The sequence below is a fragment of the Sphaerodactylus townsendi genome, linkage group LG01 (genome assembly GCF_021028975.2).
Source record: "Sphaerodactylus townsendi isolate TG3544 linkage group LG01, MPM_Stown_v2.3, whole genome shotgun sequence".
NCBI lineage: Eukaryota > Metazoa > Chordata > Lepidosauria > Squamata > Sphaerodactylidae > Sphaerodactylus > Sphaerodactylus townsendi.
Genome location: NC_059425.1, coordinates 107,411,695 through 107,436,934, shown reverse-complemented (window position 1 = coordinate 107,436,934; position 25,240 = coordinate 107,411,695). Strand labels below are relative to the sequence as shown.

The 25,240-nt window shown below is 41.4% G+C and overlaps 1 protein-coding gene across 4 annotated transcripts in view; it reads right to left on the bottom strand.

The window, feature by feature from the left end:
- Window positions 1-6,447: 6,447 nt before the first annotated feature.
- Window positions 6,448-25,240, bottom strand: part of MTFR2 (mitochondrial fission regulator 2) — a 20,814-nt gene continuing 2,021 nt past the window's right edge. Inside the window, exons 1-9 of one of the 4 annotated variants that reach the window (XM_048489988.1) lie at window positions 23,177-23,282; window positions 20,670-20,788; window positions 20,274-20,396; window positions 18,647-18,751; window positions 15,813-15,934; window positions 13,697-13,881; window positions 11,866-12,172; window positions 9,138-9,321; window positions 6,448-6,915 (exon numbers count right to left, since the gene is read on the bottom strand). In XM_048489988.1, coding sequence (XP_048345945.1) covers window positions 6,817-6,915; window positions 9,138-9,321; window positions 11,866-12,172; window positions 13,697-13,881; window positions 15,813-15,934; window positions 18,647-18,751; window positions 20,274-20,396; window positions 20,670-20,732 — 1,188 coding nt within the window. In that variant the 5' untranslated portion in view covers window positions 20,733-20,788; window positions 23,177-23,282 and the 3' untranslated portion in view covers window positions 6,448-6,816. Of the gene's footprint in view, window positions 6,916-9,137; window positions 9,322-11,865; window positions 12,173-13,696; window positions 13,882-15,812; window positions 15,935-18,646; window positions 18,752-20,273; window positions 20,397-20,669; window positions 20,789-22,888; window positions 23,070-23,176; window positions 23,283-25,240 lie in introns of those variants that run through there. The other 3 variants (XM_048490015.1, XM_048489998.1, XM_048490006.1) reach the window with 3 other exon arrangements.

The following is a 25,240-nucleotide window of genomic DNA, read 5'->3' as shown; positions in this document are numbered from 1 at the left end:
TGATAGCAATGTCAGTTATACCAACACCTACTGAATTGCAACTAATATGGGAGTGGGGCCATTGTTCAGTGGCAAAGTATCTGCCAGCTTGGTGTAGTGGTTAAGAGCAGGTCAGAGGTAACCTGGAGAACTGAGTTTGATTCCCCAATGTTACACCTAAAGCCTACTGGGTGACCTCGGGTGAGTCACAATTCTCTCAGAGCTTTCTCAGTCCCATCTACTTCACAAGGTGTCTATTGTGGGGAAAAGGAAGAGAAGGAATTTGGAAGCTGTTTTGAGACGCCTTACAGTTGAGAAAAGCAGGGTATAAATCCAAACTCCTTTTCTTCTTTGAATGCAGATGGTCTCAAATTCAATTCCAAACACCACAATTTTAAGAGGCAAAGGAGAAGATAATGTAAAAGACCTCTACCTGAGGCACGGAGAGCTGCAGCAAGTCAGAGAATATTGATCTTGATGGCCCAATAGTCTGACTTGATTTAAGTCAGCTTCATGTGCAAAGTAGAAACTTTAGGGCTTATTCAAAGTCAGTATCATACTTTACAGTATTTCCACACATATTTTAACTGGAAAACAATGTTCCAGAAGCAGGAATTAAGAAGCCAAATATCAAATCAATGAATGATCTGTAAAAGGGAATCAACAAGAATATGAAGGGAACATTACTGATTACTAAACTGAACAGGAATATCCAAGACACAAAAATACAGGCATTATCAAGCCTCGTGGTTACTCATCATAATAGGGGGGGGGGGGCTATTTTAATGGTCCAATCCAGAGGCTGTTGTGGTCAGGGATGATGCCACTATTATGCTGCCTTACTGTGTCTAAAGGGCTTCCAGGTGGCATGGGGAGGCACCAAAAACCAAGAAACCCCAGGCCACCTGAAAGCCCTTCATAAGGCAAAACAGACTTACCCTTTTGAGTGGCATAAGTCCAACCTCTGGACGGAGATGAGGAGGAGGGCATTCCCAGGCTAAAAATGCAGTGGAAATCAACTAAGGTCACCTCCAGTCTGAGAAGGTCCCTAGCCCACTCCCAGTCATGCTGGAGTCTAACTTTAGGGCAGTACAGCTTTGCGGGGCACAGGCTCTCCTGAGTCAGGTGCTGCAGAGCTCCGCAGTACCTGCCTGACTTCCTGTTTGCCCAACCTACCTGTTTAAGTGTCTGGTAAGGTGTGGAAATGGGCTGGCATGGCCTTGTACCAACTCCAAGAACCAATTTGCTCTCCCCTACCCACACCCAACTAGGCTGTAAGAAATGTTAATCCCATTGTTTTTTGGCAAAAGAAAGCACCATCTCATTAAGCTTTAAATAGGATGTACCAATAGCTCCAACCAAAGGACATAGTTTCCTTGGGGAGGAGGGCTGGGCCTGGGCCAATGACCCGGTGACATCATAGGGAGGAGCCACTAACATCACAGGGAGGTGCCTCCATTGCCACTATCTATGAAGGTGGGCCCATGAGGGATTTAGGGAGGGGTAATGTACAGAGTTCAGAGTAGTAGCTATCTTCTCACTTCAAACTCCTATCTTGTGAATACAGATGCATAGCTCCAAGGGGACGGGGTGGGGGGGCGGTTGCAAGACACACCGGGCACGTGCCCCTGTGGGGGTGTGGCAAGGACGTTCCGGACACATGGCGAGGGTGTTCCAGGACGGGGCGGGAAAGGGCGGAGGATGCACCAGTGCACTGGGTGCTTTCCCCCCTTGCTATGCCTCTGTGTGAGTACAAACACATTTTGAGGCAATTCAGAACAGTGCCCATAGTCATAACCCCAAAGAAAACCCACAATTATACCACCTAAGATTTTATATACTTTGCTTTCTAAGCACACTGCTTAAAAAATCCACCTTAAAAACACAGAAATTATTATTAAAATCACAAAATCAGTTCATGAGAAATGACTGCATTCCTGTGCATTGTTAATTTCTGTTGTTTAGGTTCAACTTGTAAAACATACTTGGCTTCAACAAATGATCTTCAGATAGCTGAAATTCAACTTTAATTTTTAATTAACAATACAAACTGTTTATTTACATTTTTCAAATTACAGTACAATCAAATATTCTCCTAATCCTCTACTACCTCTTCTCCTGCTCCCACAAGTATCCTGTCCTGCTATAACTCACCTATCCTTCCCAATTTCTCTATACTGATTACCTTATCCAGTGGCATATCTGCCCAGGGACATGGGGTAACCCATCTCTCCAGGCACATGCCATCTGGTCACATGGGGGTGCAAAATCAGCACCCCACATGACCAGAGAGTCAGCCTCCCTAAGCGAGGCAACTCTGACAATGCACGGAGCTGAAACAGAGCAGGCTGATTTTCCAGCTGGCTGCCGGCTGAATTAAAGTGAGTGGGGAATGGATCAGTGCCTTGGACTATATATTTTCAAGTTATGGTGATCATTTCAACAACATACTCATGAGCTTTTGCTAAATATGCAAATTGGTGGTTGCTGGTAGAAGGGTCATCGCAATGAGTACCCAATGGACCATTCTCCAATGAGGCAGGAGGCCATCTTGAAGTTGGGACTTTATACAGCAGTATCCCAGAAAAACTAGGTGGGACATAATCTATGGTTTCCGGATATGTTGCAGTACCCTTTGTCCAAAGGCTTCATGAGATGAAGAGTAAGTACTCTCAACTTAAAGTGCCTTTAAAAAGTGGATATTGTGGACCAGGTGGCAGCCCTGCATATTTCCTCTATAGATGCTCGATTGTATAGAGCTGCATTTGCACTTCTGATACAACAGGCAGTAATGCCAACTGGAATTTGTCATTTTGGGGCTTTATATGCCTCGATAATGCAGGGTTTAAAGGTTGAGCTGATGGATGCCTTAGACATTGTTCCTCCCTTATTCAGAGAGCTGAGCGAAATTAAGAGGAACTGAGATCTCCTAAGCTATTCTGTCCAGTGTATGTAAACGTTGACTGCTCTTTTAACGTCCAGTGTATGACAAAGCTTCTCCTTCAGCTAGACAAGGACAGAAGGATGGCAAGAAAATGCTGTAGTGGTCAGAAGTGTACTCAGGCCCATTGGATAGCTCCATCATCCACTTCTCAACAACTTGGCTAGTTGCATGACAGAAGAATGTTTGCCCTTGATCACCGTTGCTGCATGTTCCACTATCTACTTGACCTTGCTGGGGGGAAAAACAGGGAGCTTTGTGTCATATCTGTGATAATCCCCAGATGTGCCAGCCTTTGGGTTGGTTCCAGAGAGCTCTTTGGGAAGTTTATGAGAAAGCCTCTGAACTTTTTCTGAATTTTTTACTGTTTACTATTTGAAATATGTCCTCCCACTATCAACTAAAGGTCCATTGAAATAAAATTACTTTTGAAAAGGCAGCAGAGATGGTGCCTTAGGTAACAGGGTGGATCCAATGGTTTTCTGAGAGGCATTCCTCCAATCCAAGGAGCCTTCCTCTAAGACAGTGGTTCTCAACCTTCCTAATGCCGTGACCCCTTAATACAGGTCCTCATGTTATGGTGACCCCCAACCCTAACATTTTACAGATGGAGAACACTGATGTAGAGAGTCTTAGGTGACCCCTGTGAAAGGATCGTTCGACCCCCAATGGGGTCCCGACCCACAGGTTGAGAACCACTGCGCTAAGATAAACATGGCTGCATTCATACATCATAATGACCTATAACTTGTTTACACTGTGGGTTTGTGCTAACTCCACTTAATAATAAGTAATAAAGTTCTGCCAGCCAACCCTTGGAAAACTCTCAACTATGAAAGCAGAACTATTTTTGTAGGGGGTGTCTGGTGTTACCATGCCCTCTAGTGGTAAACTACTTTTTTTTAACATTCAGAAATGTTCATATTGTCCTGTATTTCACAAGGGTGAAAATACAAGCAAGAGACCTGTAACACTGTGGGGATGGAAGGATCCCATCTCCCCACCCCCCATCATAGCTCCTGGCCCCCACCACATACCTTAAGCCCACCCCTGCAGTGGGTGAGTCTGAAGATGCTTCAGGGGGTCTGCTGCGGTAGCAGCTGAGCTAGGAGCCGATCTACGTAGCAGCAGCTGTCACCATTTCAAAAGGCAAGTGTGTTCTCTGCATTCGCATTGATAACACCTTTTTATTTGGGAGGGGTTTCAAGCCCCCCAAGGATTTTTCTTAAATGTCAGATTTTTGTGAAGATCTGGGAGGGTCCCCCAAGTCTGTAGAAACATCTGTTTAAAGTGTGGCCTCACTCCACAGATGGGACCACACTTGGGAATTATATATATTGTTCAGTGGATTGATTTATGACATGTTCACCTTTCACAGATCCTCAAATGGTTTCACATGATGCCAAAAGTAAGAAAATGTTGCTCGATAAGGAAATCAAGCCAAAATTTTCTTTTACCAGTTGCAGAAATCCAGTTGAACGATGCAATATAGACAAGGCTTCTCATTCAAGCCGCAGCTCTCTGGAGCAGCTCCAATTTCAGATGTTAGTACACCAAACGAAGATTAATTTGCTACAAAACTGGCACTACAGTAAAGTTCATCTCTGTGCCTAAGTGCTAGTATGCCAGGAGAGAAATGAGAAACAAATGAAATTGTTCTGCTCATCTTGCCCAACTTGCACTCACTACTCTAGAGGTACTGAATCTTTTAACATATTATTTTGGCATTACTTTTAAAATAATTGTGTTCTCCTGAAACAACAATAATATACTGGTAATATACTCTGTAATATACTGGTAATCAAAGCACTCCTTACAGATGGCCATCCAGCCTCTCTTTAAAAACCCACAAAGGAGACCACCACGCTCCAAGGTAGTGCATTCCACTGTCGAACTGCCCTTACTGTCAGGAAGTTTTTCCCAATGTTTAGGTGGAATCTCTTTTCCTTCACTTTGAACCCATTACTCCTGGTCCTAATCTCTGAAGCCTCAGAAAACAAGCTTGCTTCCTCACCATGACATCCTTTCAAATGTCTAAACATGACTGTCATGTCACCTAACTTTCTCACCAAACTAAACATCCCCAGCTCCCTAAATCAATCCTCGTAGGGCATGGATTTCAGACTTTATTATTTTAGTTGTTCTCTGGACCTATTCCAGCTTGTCAATATCCTTCTTGAATGGTGGTGCACAGAACTGTACACAATAGTTTAGGTGAGGTCTAATGCAGAATAGAGGTACAATTACATCCCTCGATTTAGACACTTTACTAGTGGTACAGCCCAGAATCACATTGGCTTTCTTGGCTGCCATATCACACGGCTGATTCATGTTCAGTTTGTGGTCTACTAAGACTCCCAGATCCCTTTTGCATGTAGTGTTGACAAGCCAGGTATCACCCATCCTATATCTGTGCATTTCATTTTTTCTGCCTAAGTGTAGTATCTTAAATTTATATTGTTTGAAATTCATTTTGTTTGTTTCGGCCCAGCCCTCTAATCTGTCCAGATCATTTTGAATTCTGACACTGTCCTCTGGGGTATTAACTACCCCTCCTATTTTGGTGTCATCTGCAAATTTGATTAGCGTGCCCTCTATTCCATCATCCAAGTTGTTGATAAAAATATTGAATAGCACTGGGCCCAGCACAGAACCCTGTGGCACCCCACCAGTCACTTCTCTCCACGATGAAGATGAGTCATTAATGAGCACCCTTGTCATGCAGGTGGGATATGTTTAGCATGTAGACTACACAAAAAGGATTTATTTTACAACCTGAATGTGCATGTGTACAAAATGGTCCACAGAGCAAGTGTGCCAAATCAGAAAGCTTAGGATCAACAGCAATCTTAGTATCATGAACTTCAAATATGCATAAGGAAACAAGCAGATTTTTGTGGTTTCTGTCTGGGGCCCAAGTCTCCAAAATGCCCCCGCTGTCCCTCCCCAAGCAACTTACCTGCAGGACTTGGCAAACCGGGGCAGCCCGAGGAGGTAGGAGAGCCAGGCAGCACTCGTCCCAGGCCAGGACCAGCAAAGGCAGGGCTTGTCTTATGAGCCCTGAGCAGCAAGAAGCCAGGTCAGAAGCAGGAACAACCCTTTCCTCCCAGGAGCCAAAGAGCAGAGGAAGAGCCAGCAGAGCTTTAAAGGTGGAGGCCCAGGAAGAGCCAGGGCCAAAGCAGGAGTGTGGCTGTAGTGAGGGAGGAAGCTATAAAAGCCTCAGGGAGCTACGGAGGAGAACGTTCCTGCTGTAGGGCCAATCAACCACCAGCAGTGGCTCACTGGGGTGCTACCCAGGTTGAGAATATCTGAGACCCGAGGAAGGTCCTTGAAGTGACAGGAGCACTGTGGCTGAGGCGACAAGGAGCCTTGATCATGACAGTTTCTTCATAACATTTTTCTGTATTAAAAACAGTTAATACAGAATTAACTTCCTTTGCTGAAAGCCAAGTAAATGCCACCAACACCAATTTTGGAGATGATTATTTTGATGAAGTGTTGATAAATGAAGTGAGATAAAATCGACAAACTGTTTGTATCTTAATATTAATCTAATTAACATTTCAACTGGATAATTATACATTCCAAAGGATCCACATCTATATTTTGTTTCCATTCTCTAAAGTCTACATTTTGTTTCTATTCTCTTGAAATATTTTCACTCATCCCACTGAAATGTTGCATGCCAGCCTAAAACATTTATATAAAACCAAAAGTGTCCCAGCTGATAAAATATTATACAAAACAAATGCCTCGTTAACAGAGCTGACTGCTGGAATACATCACATAAAATTATTTAAAAGATTCTGCGTGCGCCATACAAACTGAAATGAAGACAAAGCAGCTTTGCCAGATACAACTATGCTAAACAGTTCCAAAAATTCTACAACAGGGATCTAAACAGGAGTTCTTGCTCTTGTAGCTGATACTTGTTTGAATTCCTCAGCTTTAATCCGTGCTTGTTTGGTATTAGGCTTCAAAATGTGATGGCCAATCTGAAACCGAACACATTTCAGTTAGTATTTTCCAGAGAGGATTCAGGAAGAATGTGAGAGTTGCTAAATAATTTTCCACAATATTTATGAATAAGCAAAAGAAGAAACTGCAACATGAATGAAGATTTCAACCATATACCTGTTTTAACCGAGCTTTTAAAAAAAGATGGCTTGTATATTATTCAGAAGGGTTAATTTAGTATAATTGCTTAACATGCATGACTGATTTAGGGCTTTTACATGCTAGATGTCAATATAAACTACTTTAGCCAAACTAAATAAATGAAACTGAACAGAAGCAGTGAGGCTTCACTCATTTTTGAAGAGGAAATGTTCAAAATCTGTTTAAAATGCACTCTAGTTAGTATTAATTATGATGAACACTGACAAAAGCATAACAATAGTTATGAGCAACAGGGGGATATGTGCCGTTAAAGGGAACAGATATAGAAAAGAGAATGCAAAACTTCTTTAGGAATAGTCCCATGATTAAGAAGGGACATAAAACATGGTGTTAGTGTCCTGGATCCATTTCTGATTTCTTCAGGATAGATATCATTTTCTAAAAGAAGCTTTTTCAGGTTGTAGTCACAAGTATTTAAAAGGAAATTCTAATTGTATCATCAGGATTTAGCATCTTTCTGAGTAAACATACTTCATATTGCATGGGTGGCCAACCTATGGTGCTCCAGATGTTCATGGACTACAATTCCCATCAGCCCCTGCCAGCATGGCCAATTGGTTGGCCACCCCTGTCATATTGGGATGTTAAAATAAGCCAAAATAGCCACATCAGCCAATCTCTCAAGCTAGGACTGCCATCCTCCTGGAGACTTCCTGCTATTACAACTGATCTCCAGACAAGAAATCAGTTTCCCTGGAGAAAATGACTGCTTTGGTGGGTGAATCCTGCTGAGATCCCTCCCCTCCCTAAACCCTGCCACCACAGACTGCACCTCCAAAATCTCCAGGAATTCCCCAATCCAGAGCTGGCAACCTTACTCTAAAGCATTTACCTACCATTTGAAAATTATATAGATTATTTTTTTTAAGTGATACCATAAAAATTTGATTCTTATTCCAATACATTTGATGGTTCATTTAACTCTATTCATTGGTTTTTCACTATAAAGGAAAGAGTAGAAGTACCGTATATATTCATGTATAAGTCGAATTTTTCAGCTCCCCTCGACTTATACGCGGGTCATTAAATTTTTGTGTGTGTTTTTACTTAGCCGGCCAGCAGGGGGCGCAGTTTTTATGCTAGTGGCACCAAAATTTCAGGGTACCCTCAGAAGACTCTCCAGATGATACCAGCCAAGTTTGGTAAAGTTTGGTTCAGGGGATCCAAAGTTATGGACCCCCAAAGGAGGTGCCCCCATTCACCATTGTTTCCAATGGGAGCTATTAGTAGATGGGGCTACCCTTTTGAAGGTCCATAACTTTGGACCCTCTGAACCAAACTTCACCAAACCTGGCTGGTCTCATCAGGAGAGTCTCTTTATGATACCAGCCAGGTTTGGTGAAGTTTGGGTCAGGGGATCCAAAGTTATGGACCCCCAAAGGGGATGACCCATCCCCCATTGTTTACAATGGAAGCTAGTAGTAGATTTTTCATTTCTGATAATATCCCTCTTAAAATCTAAGTTGGATTACATTTGGACATACAGATGATGATGAGGAATCCAGTTTTGAAGGATTTTAACTCTTGTGTTTTAGCTTGGTTGCTGGTTGAGCTAAGGTTTTTGTACTTTTAAAGTTATTGTTGATACCATATTGTTCTTGTTGACCCTCTTTTCCACTTACAGAGCCAGTTTACTGTTTTTCTTTGAAATAAATATTCAAAAAACATTTAACCTACTGATGCCTCAATTGATGCTGCATTTCCCACCCTCGACTTATACGCGAGTCAATAAGTTTTCCCAGTTTTTTGTGGTAAAATTAGGTGCCTCGACTTATATGCGGGTCGACTTATACACGAGTATATACGGTATATTCATTGTTTCCTGAACTAAATTATACTGACTGAATCAGCAAGGTTAGCGTGATTTGTAAACGCAGGGTTTTGACAGAGAAAATAGCTGCTGTACATCCAAGTGCTTCCAGAAGCAAAGGCCTCAGGTCTTTCTTTTGTCAGATTTTGCAGCTCCTGAAGAATAATTTCTCTACACTATTCACATACGAAGGACAAAGAAAGTAGTTTTTAGAAGTCAGATACTTACTACTGGGGTCTCTGGACTGGAAAATGGAGAAGCATCAGAGGATCTGTTCTCTTTATCAAATGAATCATCATAACTGCTGTGGGCTGCAAATTTCTCTTTCAGAGCTTTGGCTATTAAAGCAGCTGGATCCCACTGTAATCTATTTACTTTCTTGGTTTTGGGTAAAGGTGTACCTCCAGGCGACCTGAAAAAGGACAGTCAAAGTGTTTCCAGTCTTTAATGAAAATATTTGCTGCTCTCAGTTAGGAACTACATGCAGTAATCCTGGCTGTCATCTTCACCTCAGCATTTCCTTCCCTGAACTGAGAATATTCTTTTGGGCTTTCTCTGAACTGTAGTCAGTATTATGAAAATATTATTCTTTAGCTGTCTATAAATTACTAAGGTTGTCACATTCCTTTAGCCAGCAGTTCTCAAATGTTAGCATTTTGATTTGCTTTGTTTTGCAGACCTTGAAGTTCCGCCCTGCTCTCACTAGCAAGTCAGTTGCTTTTCAATGTGCTGATGGTATCCCATGGAGGTATCCCATGGAGGCATCCCTCCTCTTACATCTGCAAAACAACGCAATCAGCCCACAGTCTACTCAGTCTACTCAGCCTGGCAGCAGCTCTCCAGAGTATCAGGTAGAGAGGTTTGTCCCAACACCTACTACCTGGCCAACTGGAGGTGCCAGAGATTGAACCCAAGACTTTCTGGGGGCTCAGCAGATACTCCAACATGGAGCCATGGCCCCGACCTATTCAATTTTATACTGAAGACATGTGTAACTGCATTACAATTATGCCTTCTTGGTGTTACTCAACTGGGTACAGTTCCCAGGACTGAGCTGCTCAGTCCTGGTGATTATATTTGATGGCTAGCATACTGAAGCAATATGGATGCTAGGTGACTGAGGCAATATGGATGCTAGCTCCTTAACCTCCTGACCTTTGAAAGAGGGAGAAGCTGATTCCATCTTTTTCTTCTGAGGCAGAAAATACCTGCCCCTATTTATTGCATTAACAGATGGGTACAAGAAGGGCTCTATCCTTATAAAAGATCTGCAGCCCCCTGCAGTAGCCTTGTGGACCCCAGTTTCAAAAATTCCTACTTAAACTGCAAGGTGGTATCATAGAAGCCACTCCAGTCTTTGGTCACTCCAGATAATTCTGCTCTTTGTAGTTATCCTGACTTGTCAATTCATATAATTTATCATGTGAAATTTGTAACTTCATGTGTGGATCATAGTCCTCAGCTATAATTTGTAACAGAAATTACAGGAAGTATATAATTGAACAGTTTATATTAAAAAAAAAACCCCAACCACATCACAAAAACATAGCAATATATCTGTGTTATATTCTGTATCCTAAACATTTAATAAATGCATTATGGTTTTCTGACACAAATTAAAAGTTCACATAACAATAAAAACATTTCAAAACTTGAGCTAAGATAAAAAAAATCAGAATCAGTTATTGCCTTAACAGTTCTAAGATCACCTGTACTTTAAAAAGACTTATTTTTCTAGGTGTAAGAGATACTAACAAAAAGATAGGGCAGGATCGAGCCCCAGTTGCACACATAAGACTGAACTCCCTTGCAAATTCAACAGTACCCATTCTGACTTTTAGTCCTGTACAAATTGTGCATGTAAAGTCAGTTTCAACGGATACTGTCAGGCAGTGTATTAAGATTCAAAAGACCCTGTCAACACTCTTATAATTATCAATAAAACAGGTCCATATGTAGAAATCCAAAGATCTGAGCCATGATCACACAAGACAGGTCTTTCCACAAACCTGAGAAAAGACCCAGGTTTTCAGAAAGATCTGAAGTCTAAAAAGTAAGGTTAAATTCCCCAATAATAACAGCTTTAAGAAATGAATTACCTCAGTGTCTATTGCTAGGCAACTACAAAGTGTTGCCAGTGTTCAAGCCTTGGGTTTCTGTCAGTAAAAGACATGGGGAAGGGACACAGCTGTTTTGGCCTTTGTGGAGTACTCATTAGTGGGAGTAGTGCCTGGTTGGAGCAACCACTAGGCCACTTGCTACTGTCTAAGCTGCACGACTCATCCAGGTCTGGCCACTTGCTACTGTTCAACAGCAGTCACCCCATGAGAGCCACTGTGGTACAATTGGTAGTTTTAGATCTAGGAGATCCAGGTAGTTTTGGATCTGGGAGATTCCTATTCTGCCATGGAACCTCACTGGGTGACCTTGAGCCAGTCACATATTTCAGCTTAACCGTCCTCACAAGGCTGCTGTGAGGATAACATAGAGGGAAATAATGTAAGCCTCTTTGGGTCCACATTGAGGAGAGATATCGGGTATAAATGAAGTAAATCAATAACAAATACAGCTGAAGATGAGGGCAGGGGGAGATAAAGATTGGTGATAGGTGGTGAATGGGAATTATAAAAGGAAGCATAAAAAGGTGAGGACACTGGGATTGCCAGGAGAAGGAACAGAGAAAACAGTGTGCAGGCAAGGATATCAGGGGAAAGTGACTCCATCCTAGCAGTTGAAACTGCATTCCCAGGGAGGAAGAGCTTAAGGCAAGGAGAAATAAAGGAAGATGTGTTGGTGCACAGGAAAACAAGAAGGAAGCGAGAAAAAGGGAGAGGCTATAGGGGCTTTCAGGGAAGGGAAAGAGAAAAGAGTAAGGGAAGAAAAATGATGTCTCCCCTCAAGCCACTACAGGTCTCCCACTTGTTTTATTCTAAAATGCATATGTTGCAAAACTTACCTCTCAATAGCTCTTAATTTGACCTTATTTATATCCTTCAGAACATCTGTCATACTGGGAACACCCTCAGCCTTCTGGCATCTAGCTCCACCGTTAACATCTTTGATCTTATTTGCAGCTCGACGTTGTTTTATTAGTTCAGTTGTTGAAATATGGGGGTCACGTTGAGATGGAAGTGCATCTGGAAGTGGTGGTGGTGGTGGAATGACTGTGGTACAAGGCGAAATAGAAGCTGGTGTGGAAGTCATCGCTGACTGTGGAAAAGTACTCCAGGGAGTATTTGATGAATTCACTGTATCTGAACCTACTGAGAACAAAAATTAGTAGATCAAACACCAAAGCAATTCAGATTACAGTGTGTAGAAGAGATGTATCCTTGATCCTAGGTCAACCATGTTGTTTATTTTTAAAATCTAGAATAGAAAAACAAGAACAGGAAGAAGATAATACTGCAAGAATCCAAGTTAGATATAAAACTGTTTGTTTCTAAGCAGGTTACCAAATCCACTGCACCAAACTGGGTCTGGCAAAGTATCAAACATACTCCAGGGAAATTTGGGCTGGGGTCAGATCTCTGCTTAGCCATAAAAGTCACCAGGTGATTTTTTTAAGGTTGTTCTTTCACAGTACTGTTGTGAGGATAACGAATCCCCTCACACAGGCTACTCTGAGGAGACAGAGTGTAATAAAACTGTGAAAAAATAAAGTAGATTTAACATATTCAAATCTACTTTATTTGAAACACATTTCTTTTTTTTCATATTTATGGAAAGGCTGAAGAAAACTTCCATGGTCGAAATATTTCAAAAATATTTCAACCATGGAAGTTTTCTTCAGCCTTACCATAATTTAAGAAGTATTTAACAATACATTTTTCAAGTTAATCACTATAGTTTCAAGAATGACAAACTTGCTTTGTTTTACATTAAAAGTCCAAGAAGATTGAATTTTTTATGAAACATGAGGTAGACTGGTAGAGTATTGCTGTGAGTTGAATGCATGAAGCTCTACTTAGAAAAGCAACTTTCATTTGCACTTTTATAAAGGAATTATTTTACACACTCAAGGAACAAGATTCAAAGAGCTACTTAACACAGTGGGTGTGTTCAGTGGAATTTTATTGTGTTTTTTTTTCTTTGAACACCAGACCTCTTGGCTGCTTCACAAGCTACTTTTGAAGGGCACTGAGTTTCAGAAGTGATTTACTATACGGGAAGCTGGAAAAACAGAAGACCAAACCTCCCTTTGATCTGTGGAACTAGTTACCTAGTTCTTTGGATTTGAGCACATAAGATGAAAATGAACTACTACCCACTGCATCACCTCTATTTTTTTATTCTGTATGCCTAATAAAGGTTGTTGATGAAAAATGAAATACTAACCAATTTTTAATGGCAAGGGTGGGCAGAAAGTCAATAGGGAATGAAAGCTCACTCTACAAACAATTAAAAGTTGATCTATGGTCCTCCTTTCTTGCTGTTATTATCACTTACTATCCTTCCTTTTTAAGCTACTGTAGCATCTTTTCTCCTCTTTCACACCAAAAAAGCAGCAGCACGTGCACACATATACCTTTGTCCTGGATGGGAAAACAACAATGCCAGCATGCATCCCATCCACCTTTCCTCCCCAGGCACACAATACACCAATACCACAAACAAGAAAATAGTGTGCCTACTGACTCTTTTCCCTGCATCAAAGCTGCTATTTGCCTTCTTCATAACTGTATTTTTTCCCCTGCGGAACAAATTGCAATTTGGGATGGTGGTGGTGGTCTTCTTTGTGAAAACAGAGGAAAGGTTTCAGCTCTTGATCATGGACACAGACTTACATGAATGATAACTTCTTGCTCCATGCACTGAAATAATTGCAGCAATCTGTGCACGGAGGTGACTTAACTCTTCCTCCAGTGCAGAAATTTTTTTGATTGCATTCCCATTCTCAACAATTGCTTTCGGTGCTGTTCTTTTTGAAGATGCTGCAGATAGAAGCACAGATTCTGCCTGTTCATCAAATCTAAAAACAAATAAACAAGAATTTATAGCTATGAAAAGTACCAAAATAATCATGCAAGTCAAACTCAATATGATACATGAAATATATTTAATTTACCAGCAACATCAACTCAAAATTTGTGCTCTGATAAATATGCTCTCATGATGCATAGAATAATCTCTTCTAACATTTGCATTACAATACTTGCAAAAATCTGCTATTTAACATTTACACTTGATGCCAATATATGCAAGGGACATTCTTAAAACATCTATTTACCAGAAAATCCCACAGCCTAGCAGTACAATCCAGTGGTTCAGTTGTACCAGTTGAAGAGACTGAGGCTCCCAGTCATTTCCTAAACCACATTGGGGGGGGGGGCTCCCCTGTCCCAGTCAGGTGTCCTGTCCCTCTTACCCTTTTCTTGGGTGGTGATCAGCCTGTCTTGCCTCCCAGTGGTAAGGGAGTGGCTATTTACACAACCTAGGCCCAGACTCTGTGTCTGCACTGAGCCCCCTGGCTAAAGTGGTTGGTCAGGGTCTGGGTGCCTTCGCTCCTCTCTCTCTCTCCACCTCAGTTCTGGCTGGCTGAACCTTTCTCCACTGTCTTATTCCCTATCTCCTTGCCTTTCCCTGCTGGTCTCAGCTGCCCTCTCCCTTTTATCCCTTCCCCACTCTCATTCTTCTCTCCTGCCTACCTTCAAAGCAGGCTGTGGCTCTACTAGCTCCCTGACTGGCTCTCTGGTCTGCAGCCCCATCTCCCTTCTTTACCCATTCACCTCCTCCTGTGATTTCCTGGGCACTATCCTGCAGCCACGGACAGTCCTCAGCGTGGACAACATTGAGGAGGGAAGGCTTTCCTCCAAGGAGGGTGACCTAGGTGGGTCAGAGCCCAGCAAGCTGGCTCACCTCTCTGGTGGCCCAGCAGATGGTGGTGCACCACAGCTTGCTGCCTCTCCACTGTTTATTGGTCCCTCCTGTGATCTCTGGGTCTCATCCTGGCTTCACGGTAAAGATCGGCTGGGAGCCTCTGACAACGTGGGTGGGGTGGGTGTGTCTATCTCATGACTCAGCACTACTTGGATTCAACACGTGGGGGGCACACTCAGCAGCCCCTTCCCCCAGCCTCCCTCAGCCCACTGCTTTGGGCTGCTGCAGTGTGCCCCCCAGCTCCCGCATCTTCACCCTAGCTGCTGGTCCACCTCTTCCCAGCAGCAGCAGAGAGGCTCAAAGCTGCTCTGAGCTCCAGGAACGTCCTGGTCAGGGAGACACTGGGCTGAGAAGTGAGTGCTGCCTCGGGCTGAGGCATTCAACAGCTCCAGTTGCTGCCCAGCAGCTACCTCTGCAGAGTAAGCACAGTGGGAAGACCCAAAAGTCAACCAGGGCTGCCATGGAGAGCAGCAGACCACTGCTTTGCCTGGGATCCGCTGTGATGCCTGGATGATGGAACTAGAGACCATCAGTCACAGTATTATCCAAAACACTAAAACTGAATTTAGTAAAGAACAACAATCATTATCCCTCCTGCTTTGCCTGTACAGCCACAATGCAGCACAACACTCTAGCAAAGTCTGAAGCTAAGCACAACACTCAAACTGGAACATATAAAGCTCAGGAATATTCTTCAAAGATGACAGGGCATGCAGCAAAGGCTTTAACACTCATGTTAAGCAAACTGATATCCCGTAAAAAAGGAAGGATGGAAGGGACACTGGTGAAAGGAACACACTGAACAAAAACAGCCAATACTGATAAATATATGAAGAACATGCTTCTTTCTTTTGTAAAACTATTATTGTTATAATACAGGATATACATTTTCATTAATGAAAAGATTATTCAAGCAGGAACTTGTTCTAGAGACCACTAGTATATTTACAATGAAACAAAACACTATGCTAATCTAGTTCCTGGGCAGAATAATTCTTCAGGAAGCAAACCAGTTTTACTTGCCTAAATCTAGCAGATGACTCTCCATTACCATTTGGAATCCACAAAACGTCAGCAAGGGAGGGTGTAACAGAACTAACAATGCTATGTTCCATGGAGTCCAAGGAATTTAGACACCGGACCAACTAAAGAAACAGAGAAAAACAGTCACAAGCCTAAAAATGTCAGTTCAAAAATTAAATTAAAAGGTGTTCCTGCATTTTAATAATATCAAAATATATTCCAGCTTAGTAAACAGTATAGAAAAAATACCTTACACACTCTTCTTATATCCACCATCAATTACTTCCCAAACAGAATAAGCTAAATTTCTTAAGAGTCAGTGTAAAGAAAGCAGTCATCACAGTGATCCCCTGTGGAAATTTCCTCCATATGACAAGCCATGGGCCCTAATTTCATGGTAAAGGTAAGCTAACTGAAGGGGTGAGGTTTGCTGGATCTCAGTTTGCTCCTCAGGCTGCTCCCAATCTCATCACCCCACCCCACCCCCCAAAAAGCCTCCAAGAGCAGCATTTTGGGCTGCAATGGAATGAGGGATGCAAGGAAGTCCCATTCTCCCAATGCAAATGCTGTGCAGTAGTGGAGATGCACTGTAGGCTTCAAGCCATGATATGTAGATCAGATTTGAAAGAGGATGGAAAGGATTTGCAATGAGATAAAGAACATCACCGGCTCTGCTTCGGCAGCCACAGCACTCAAAATGTTAATTACATAAGCAATACCATGGGGAGTAAAAGAAGAAGCCAACACCTGACAACTGTTTACTGGCCTTGTTTGAAAGTAATATTGTGCCCACAACCATATTTGAAAACTTTGGCTATATATTGTCAATTCTACATTCATTCATTTAAGATGAGTCAGATCTGCTTGCAGTACAGCTGTTCCCATGACTTCAGGTGATGTTTGGAATTATCATTACTTGAATCCCTGTGAATCTTGCTGAAAAAAATCAGAAAACCTGGCATTCCTGAAACTCTGCAAAACTGAATTATTCAGGATGGCTTTTCTAAACAAGCAACAGGGCTGTACTGTAACAAATTGATTCAGAAAGATGCCTTGATAAATGGATAGGGAGTATACTACTGAATATAATCTGTATTGTCCACTGTTGTAAGTATGAGCCAACTAGGTAATTTCTGCATTGATTCACATGTATCAATGCTTATGCTTTGCTTTAGTTCTGTTTTCATATTGTTGCTAGGCTTCAGATTCTGCAATCCAAACTGGAGATCAAACTATCTGGGAAGATTTTAGAAAGAAAACATTGCTTTGGCAGAGCTACCACCACCACACAAGTAAAGCATCTTTTGGCTGCAGCACCTTACCCTGCGTGGTCTAATAGGATCGTTTCCAAACTTAAACATATTGGACTTGATCCAGAATATTTGCTGGAATTAAACATCAGCAGGGCAATATCAAGTATCTGTCAGCGTCTTTGCTTATTGATTTACAGACAGATAATGCCTCACTTCCATCTTTATACAAATCCCCGAAGTCATGGTCAGGTACGTCAGCAGCCTCTTACCTTTTCAGTATTAACTATATAAAATGTAGATGGGCCTTTTCTAGGGCCTGCTTTGATTCATTCCCCTCAGCTGTCCTAACAGGCAGATATCAGAGAATCTTGTATGATCTGAGAACCTGTTATTGTAAGTCGGGGGGGGGGGGGGGGGGGGGGAGAAACTTTAACCCTCATGTTATTGTATTGTGAAATGTATCAAGTTGAAAGAAACACCTTAATCTACCCCCTAGTATCACATTTGACAGGTAAAGAAGGGATAGATTTGAACAGTTTAAAATTAAAAATCTTGCTGCAGGATAGAGATCCCAAGACCTCCTTTCGGGTTGCAAAATTTTGTTATCTAATATATAAAAAGCATAATTCCTTGCTAAAGGGTACAATAGATCAACATTGCTTGTCCTGATTAAGTAGTAATGTCAACTTTTAGGATTTGGTTATGCGACTGAATTGCATCTATATTTTTTGTATCTTTCTTTTTATTGTTGATGACTGGCCATTGGCTGTATAAATAAATTTCTCTCTCAACACAGGTATATTTGCTGCATAACTGAAAGTAAGCTGTACTTTTGCAAGGACATATTTTTTTAAACAATACATTCATTTTTTAAAAGGTATCCTGTTTAACCTGAGCTTCTGCTTGAAATGGAGAAGAGTTACTATTAGAGTTATGCATAAACTTCCTCCCTTTTATTTTGCAGTTGCCTCTACCTCTTGCAGCAACTATTCTGTTTTTTGCACCTACATCCTGTGACAGAATTTCAAAGGTGCACACAGGCTGAAAAAGGATTCGGACCTTTGACTTAAAGAGTGTAATCCACCCTGATTCTCAGTGAGAAAGGTGTGTCAATAAATAAACCTTAAAATTAAAAACTGTTACAGCTTAAGTCTCCCATGAAGTTGCCTTTTATTGAATAGACCTTTAGTTCATTAAGGTCAGTACTGTCTACTCAGACTTGCAGCTGTTCTCCAGAGTTTCCAGTGGAAGTATTTCACATCACTTGCTATCTGATTAACTGCGGATGCCAAGGACTGAGCCTGGAACCTTCTGCATGACCAACAGATACTCTGTCTCTGTGCTGCAGCCCCACCCAATCAGTTCCCAGAAAGACTGCAGTACGTTTGTTTCTATTTCCTCAGTTCTGACACATTTTTATCCAAAGCAAAAAAAAAAAAAAACCAGTTCCAGCAAAATTTTCTTAGGGGTTGCCTGCTACCCATACTTCTTAGAATTACAGGTAATACAAAACAAAATGAAGGAATAAGACACTGGACTTAGACAAGTCATTGGTACCGAACTCTGCAATAATCTTCCAACCTGAATGTGAGCCCTTGGATAAGGGGCTAGCGAAATAATTTTTCCCAGTCTGCGAACAAAACTTCGAGTAGATCCATATTTCTTTGTTTCCCAAGACCAGGACATCTAAAAGAGAAGAAGATCCGTCAACCTTAAGTGCAAACAGTGCTCTCAGGTGTGTAAAACATTTTAGTTCATTGTTGGTTGTCCATTTAATCAATTAAACAACACAAAAATGAAGGGGGAAATTATACAAAGAAAGCTTTTTTGAGATACTGAAGAAAGTTTAATGCAAAACTACAATTTATTATTAGAAGGAAATGCCATTATAATTTTTAAAAACTCCTATTATTGATAACATAAGCAAGAACAAAAACTGCATTTTGAAGTGGAAAAAACTGAAATGGACCACTCCCTAGCCCTTAGGAGGTGACAGGAAATTTCTGCAGAATGTGGCATGGATTCAGACAACTATCTTCCCTGCTCCTCAGAACAGGATTTTAGGGAGTATTTGAGGCAGCTTTGGGAAGAAGGAAATGAGAAAGGCATATTCCACAGGCAGAGATCTGTAGAAACTCAAGCCTGGACTCAAGCCACTGTCTTTATTTTAGACACTACTGGCTTGGAACCCATAACTTGCTTCCACGCTCACTCCTTTCTGTCCATTTTGAAGGCGGTCCTCCTTCTGCAGGGCACATGCCCCTTTAGGCACTTTTCAAGCACATGAAAGACATTTCTCTGACGAAGATGGATGTGCCTAGCATGCTCAGGAGTGGAAGACTGCATAAGCAGTGGGCTACTGATGCACAAATGATAGGGTGTGAGTCTTCATACTTAGTTTGTTACAAGTAGAACGTTATGGTAGCATGCTAACAGATTTACAATTTTACCATCATTACCTCCCAGGTAGGCGCCATCATCCTAATAAACTGGCTTCAATTAAAACACATTTGTGCATGTGCTATCAAAGTCATAGCTAACTCATGGTGTCCCTGTAGGGTTTTCAAGGCAAGAAACATTTGGAGATGGTTTGCCATTGCCTGCCTCTGCGAGGGCTGAGAATGTTCTGAGAGAACTGAGACTGGCCCAAGGTCTCCCAGCAGGCTTCAAAGGGAGGAGTGGGGAAACAAACCTGGTTCTCCAAATTAAATTCAGCCACTCTTAACCACTATACCATTCTGACTCTCACATCAGTTAAAACACCCCAAACCATTTTTGCCTGTTTTTTAATCTACCAACATGGAGTACATTAAAATATATTTTATATATTTTATAACTCTCCTCTGCTTGCCCTAGGGCCACATAATTTTTTCCCTTTTTCTGAACAATAGGACAGTTATTAACCAGTTTTAGAAAGGTAACATAGGGACATTATCAGTATTAACTATGCTTCAAGGAACATAGAAATGTACACAGAAAAGCATTGGAGGTATAATTGCTTGTGGATATGTAGCACGTATCAGAAAATCTTAACATAGAAAATTAAAAAAATTAAAAGTGAGGTTATTGGGAGTAGTAAACGGCAGAAATCTCAATCTGTGTCAGTACAAGAAAAGTACTACAGAACAAAAAGTGCTCCAAACAGTGCACTCAAGCCCTTACATCAGAAACTCTACAAAGAACAAGAGAAAAATGTTGCTACCCTCACCAAATAGCTTCTTGAGATGGCACGCAACTGCTGGAAGAGTATTTCAGAAAATGTATTTAAAGGATGATGAGATCTGAACATTCGAGCAATACGATAAAGACAAATTTCGCATCTTTGTAAGACCTGCCAAAAAAAAAAAATCAAACATTTGCCAAAAAGAATTTCACTATCAGCATTAACTCTGTAGATGATATTCTCCCTAATCTGAACTTGAAAAGCTCTTTTAGCAGAAGCTAACACTGGTTAAATGACCAAGGTAGATAAATTACAAAATTGTCCAGTTTTGACTGTAATCTGTTGTCAAGCTTGGTATGATCCTTTTCCAGTGACAATACAAAATATTCATGAAACATCTCCCAATTCCCCACTTCATTTAGTCCAATAACATTTGCTTACCACTTCAGGTGGCACACCATAATATTCCAACAGTTGTCTTAAGAGGCTCAGTAGCAGAGACATTTAAAAAACAATGCATTAACTAAATGCCAGAATAATTTAGTAAGCATCTACCGCAGCTGTAAAAAAAGAAATAATATTTAGGGTCAAAATAGAAATTCAGTTCAAAATTAAAACAGCAACTTTTATAAACATATTTTCATTCATTTCATTTCTTGGACTTGTGCCCTGCTCTTCCCCGTAGGGCTCATACTGAAAGAGGATGTTTCCAAGAGAACTCTACAATAACATCAATGATTTAGAAACTACAACTGAATTATGTGGCAGAGGGGAAGATCGGGGGCTCTTTCACCATACAGGGTTGTCCACTCCAAAATGAGAAAGTCCTGGAGGTTGAAAGGGTGGAGCTTGGGGATAGGAAGGACCTTGGGTATAAAGCCATGGAGCCTCTTCCCCAAAAGCAGCCATTTCGTCCAGTGGAACTGATCTCTAGCATCTGGAAATCAGTTGTTATTCTGGGAAATCTTCAGACCATCTGGATATTGGCAACATATAGCGTCCTGCCTACTTGAAGAAGGGCCTGCACCCATGTGTATCTGCCCAGGCACCGAGGTCACAGTGGATGGCACTTCTAGTGGTCCCTCCCTACACATGGGAGCCTTTTCTCCTTGATTACCCCCAGGCTCTGGAATAGTCTCCCCTCAGAGATTCACCAGATACCTACCCTTTACAGGTATAGGCACGTAGCAAAGACTTTTTTCTCCCACCAGGTATTTGGCTAGCCTCCCTGGAAGCCCTTCTACAGCTGCTGGCTTGGGGGTAAGGGAGTGGGGTTAATTTTTTTTTTACATTTATCGTCTTGTTTTATTGCTACTGTTTTATTTGTGATGTTTTATTGGTATTCTTATTCTTTTAACTTTATTGTGAGACACTTAGAGACCTCTGTATAAGGTGGGATAAGCATATTCATAAATAAATAAAATACTCCATAACAAACTTGGTAATCATCTTATGCTGCAATTTAAATCATGCATTTGAAATCAATCCTTCATGGTGCCATTTCCCTCCAATTTTTACAATGATTGTTATGATATCCTTGGCAGCAGATACTGTATACGTGGGGACAGGAAAGACTATATGTATGTAGAGGTGGTAGCTGACCAGGGAAAAGTCTCAAGCTAAGGATTTCACAAATATACTGAGTTCACCCATCAAATCACCATAATTCATAATTGCAATATAAGGGAAGTTAATGTTTCCTTCAGAAACTAGTTCTATTGTTGTAATATTTGCACACAAAATCACAGAAGCCTTTGTAATACAATATCCTGTCATCTGCACATCCCACAGGGCCAATTAACCAGACCTATCAATATATCTATTTCTGAACCAGAGAATAGATAGGTACAGCTGCAAAATTGAGCTAGGGAGACCATGAGAAGTTCTGTACAAACCTGAAGGAAGTGCCATGTTTGCAGAAAAACAGGGGAATTGAATCTCTCAAAAATAAAAGGAATGACACATACAGCTTTCCATTAGAAAAACAAGGAAGTCCTCATACATTTGACGTGTGGAAAACATTACCTTATGAAGCATTCAGCTCATTCTAAATCAGAAAATGCCTCAGGAATTTTTCAGTCTTCCCAAGTTCTCCATCAGACAGGTGGAGACAGGTAAGACCTATGATTCTAGAACTCCTGCTGCTATGCTCTACTACTCCAGAGGCCATCAGACTCACTTTAATTTACATTCAGAACATATGAGACCATCAGAAAATCTAATGGCCTTAAGGGGGAAAAAGGTCTTTCAGTTTTTTCTCCTGAGTTCTGACATTTCTACTATCTCTCACAAGTCATTGTGACTTCCCCATTTGTCACCAAATATGAACCCAAAACCTTCAAACTAAAACGGCTTGGCATTCTTCAGCTACCGTATTTCTAACGTTAACTCTTCAACAGAAACTAAAATATAAAAGTTTGACAAGAGGATCTCTAATTTTTCTCGAAATCTCCACATTTCCGGAAAAAGACTGCCTGCGGCACATAGTTGTTCCAAACATCCAGATGAGCACAGAGCGCAGCCAAAACCAACAAATATGTAATTCTTTTCATAAGTCCTAACCAAAATGCGACTTAAAAACCCCTCCGTTTTAGGAGCCTCCAGCCTACTTCCTGACCACATTTTTTAAATCTTTGTCCTAAATATCCAGCCTGACCTACTTAAAGAGTTCAGTGGTCTGCCATTTCAGGGCGATCCTAATTGAAAGAGCTCTATTTCACAGTTTCAGATTTTGTCCCAAGTCTGTCTCTCATCCTGCAGTCAGTCATGGCGCTTCCGCAATAGCGTTCTGCCAGCCCAGCAGATTGGAAGCCCAACCGTCAGCAGGCGAGCACCAGGATGCCCCACAACGGTACGAACCTCTCCTTCGCGCTCTCCCTCTGTCCCTCCCTCCCCAAGGCAGGGGAACGACCCCCCCAAATGCAACAGCCCCCCACAATGACACGCACCCATTCGTGAATTCTTTCTCCAACGGCAGCGGTTGACAAACACACAAGATCAGTTTCAATCAAATTCTATCCCTCCGGCACATGATTGGAGGCGCAGGGAGAACGTTGTCGCGCGCCTCAGCCAATCCTCAAGCATGGGGGCGTGGCTTGTAGGTACAGGGATTTGGGGGAGTGAGGATGAGGCAAACGCGCCTCTGGAAAGAGGTCCCTTCCGTACTCCGCGCTTGGGAGGAGATAACGTAACTATGAAGATAAGCCCGAGATGATTTTATTTTTTTAATGGTAATTCTGGAAGGCGACCGTGCTAATCTATTGTAACCAAACAAGACCGAAGTCCAAAGGCGAACAAGGTTTATTCCTGCACGAGCTTCCGTTAGCTTCTTCAAAAGCAAAAAATAAAAAGGGAAAGGGAGCCTTTTCATCGGGGAAACTGCAACTTTCGCTAAAATACGTTGCTAAATAAATTAGATCAATCTTTCTTCTTCAAAAGCAAGAAAAGGGGGGGATATCGTTTTTCATCGGAACTTTGACTTCTGCAGAAATATGTTCATGCTAAAATAAATGTCGCTAGTGCTTAAATGCAAGTTCAAAACAAAACACGGACATTCTTATTTTGAGTCCTTTTGCTCTCTTAACAGATGTTGAGCCTTTTATCCCTTTTCTTTGAAATATTAGGAGTTTTGTGTTTGGCTGTATAGACTTTAGAACTTAGAAATCTGTTTATCAGCTTGGTCACAAATACACAGAAAACATTCCATATAGAGAAACTCATCTAGCAGGACATACCTCTAAAGATGCGAACTATGTGGGCAAACTGTTAGAAGCAAAAACAGACCAATTAACCAGACCACACAGCTCAGAAAACCCACAACATGCAAAAGGTGAAAAGGTTGTAAGCTATAAAGTCCCTAACATGTGTATATAGTGAAGAGTGTAATTACGTTTTGGACTAGGCTCTGGAAGACCCAGGTTGAAATCTCACTCTGCCATGGAAGCTTGCTAGTCAACCCTTGGGTCAGTCATATACTTTCAGCATATTCTACTTTACAGGGTTGTTGTGATAACAGGATGTAAGCCACTTTGGGTACCCACTGGGAGAAAGAGGGTATAAATGAAGTGAACAGCCACATTTAGATACAGCAGTAACACCAATGTAATGCGTTTTGGCAGACTGTCATCTTCCGCATCCCTCTCTGAAAGAAATGTTTTATTTTTGTTAGCTAACCAGCTTATAAAATCCCAGATGTGCATAGAATCAAGGATCTACCACCAAATATGGCACACTCAAAAAGAAAATGAAATCTTGAAGGAGTAGTGGTGGGGTGGGGGGTGGGAATACTAGAATAACCAGTAGGTGATTGGAATGGCAAGCAAAAAAATTACATGGGACTAAAAGGCTTCTTAGAGATGCTTTACAAAAAGGTAAACAGCTGACTTTACACTTGGCTTAAACCATCCTCTGATTGTCACCAGAACAATAGAATAATTGCACAGTGTGTTTAAATTTCTTATGATGCTAAAATATCAAGGATCCTACAGGTAAGCATAAGGCTGGACACTTCAATAGTTCATATAAAGGCAGACATCTGCAGAAATCTTAAGACTCTAGATGCACAAATGTGTGTGACTAGTGTCAATTCACAACCAACTAAAGGAAACTCCAGCAAAGGGTTTTCAAGGCAAATCAGAAGCAGAGGTATGCCACATAACTATGAATCAGCTTCTCATTCAAGTGGGACAAGTTCTTCATTTTTTATCAGCTTACAAACAGGGTCCACATGTACATCACTGAGGCTGGCATTCACCTTCTCCCCATTTTGTTGAATGTTTCTCTTCTTTTAAACCCAAACAGAAGTGGTTGAACACCTTTTCGAGTTTTGCTGAGCACTGCAGTTTCTCTTCTGGCTTCTTTTAGAAGCCCTGCCCCATTCTGTCACTGCTGTCCTTGATTAACTACTGCCTTACTGCAATGCAACCTGTTTAATTATTGTTTTAGCAATGTATGTATGTATTATTATTTACATGGCATGTAGATAGTGCCAGGCTCCCAATTCATTTGTTGCT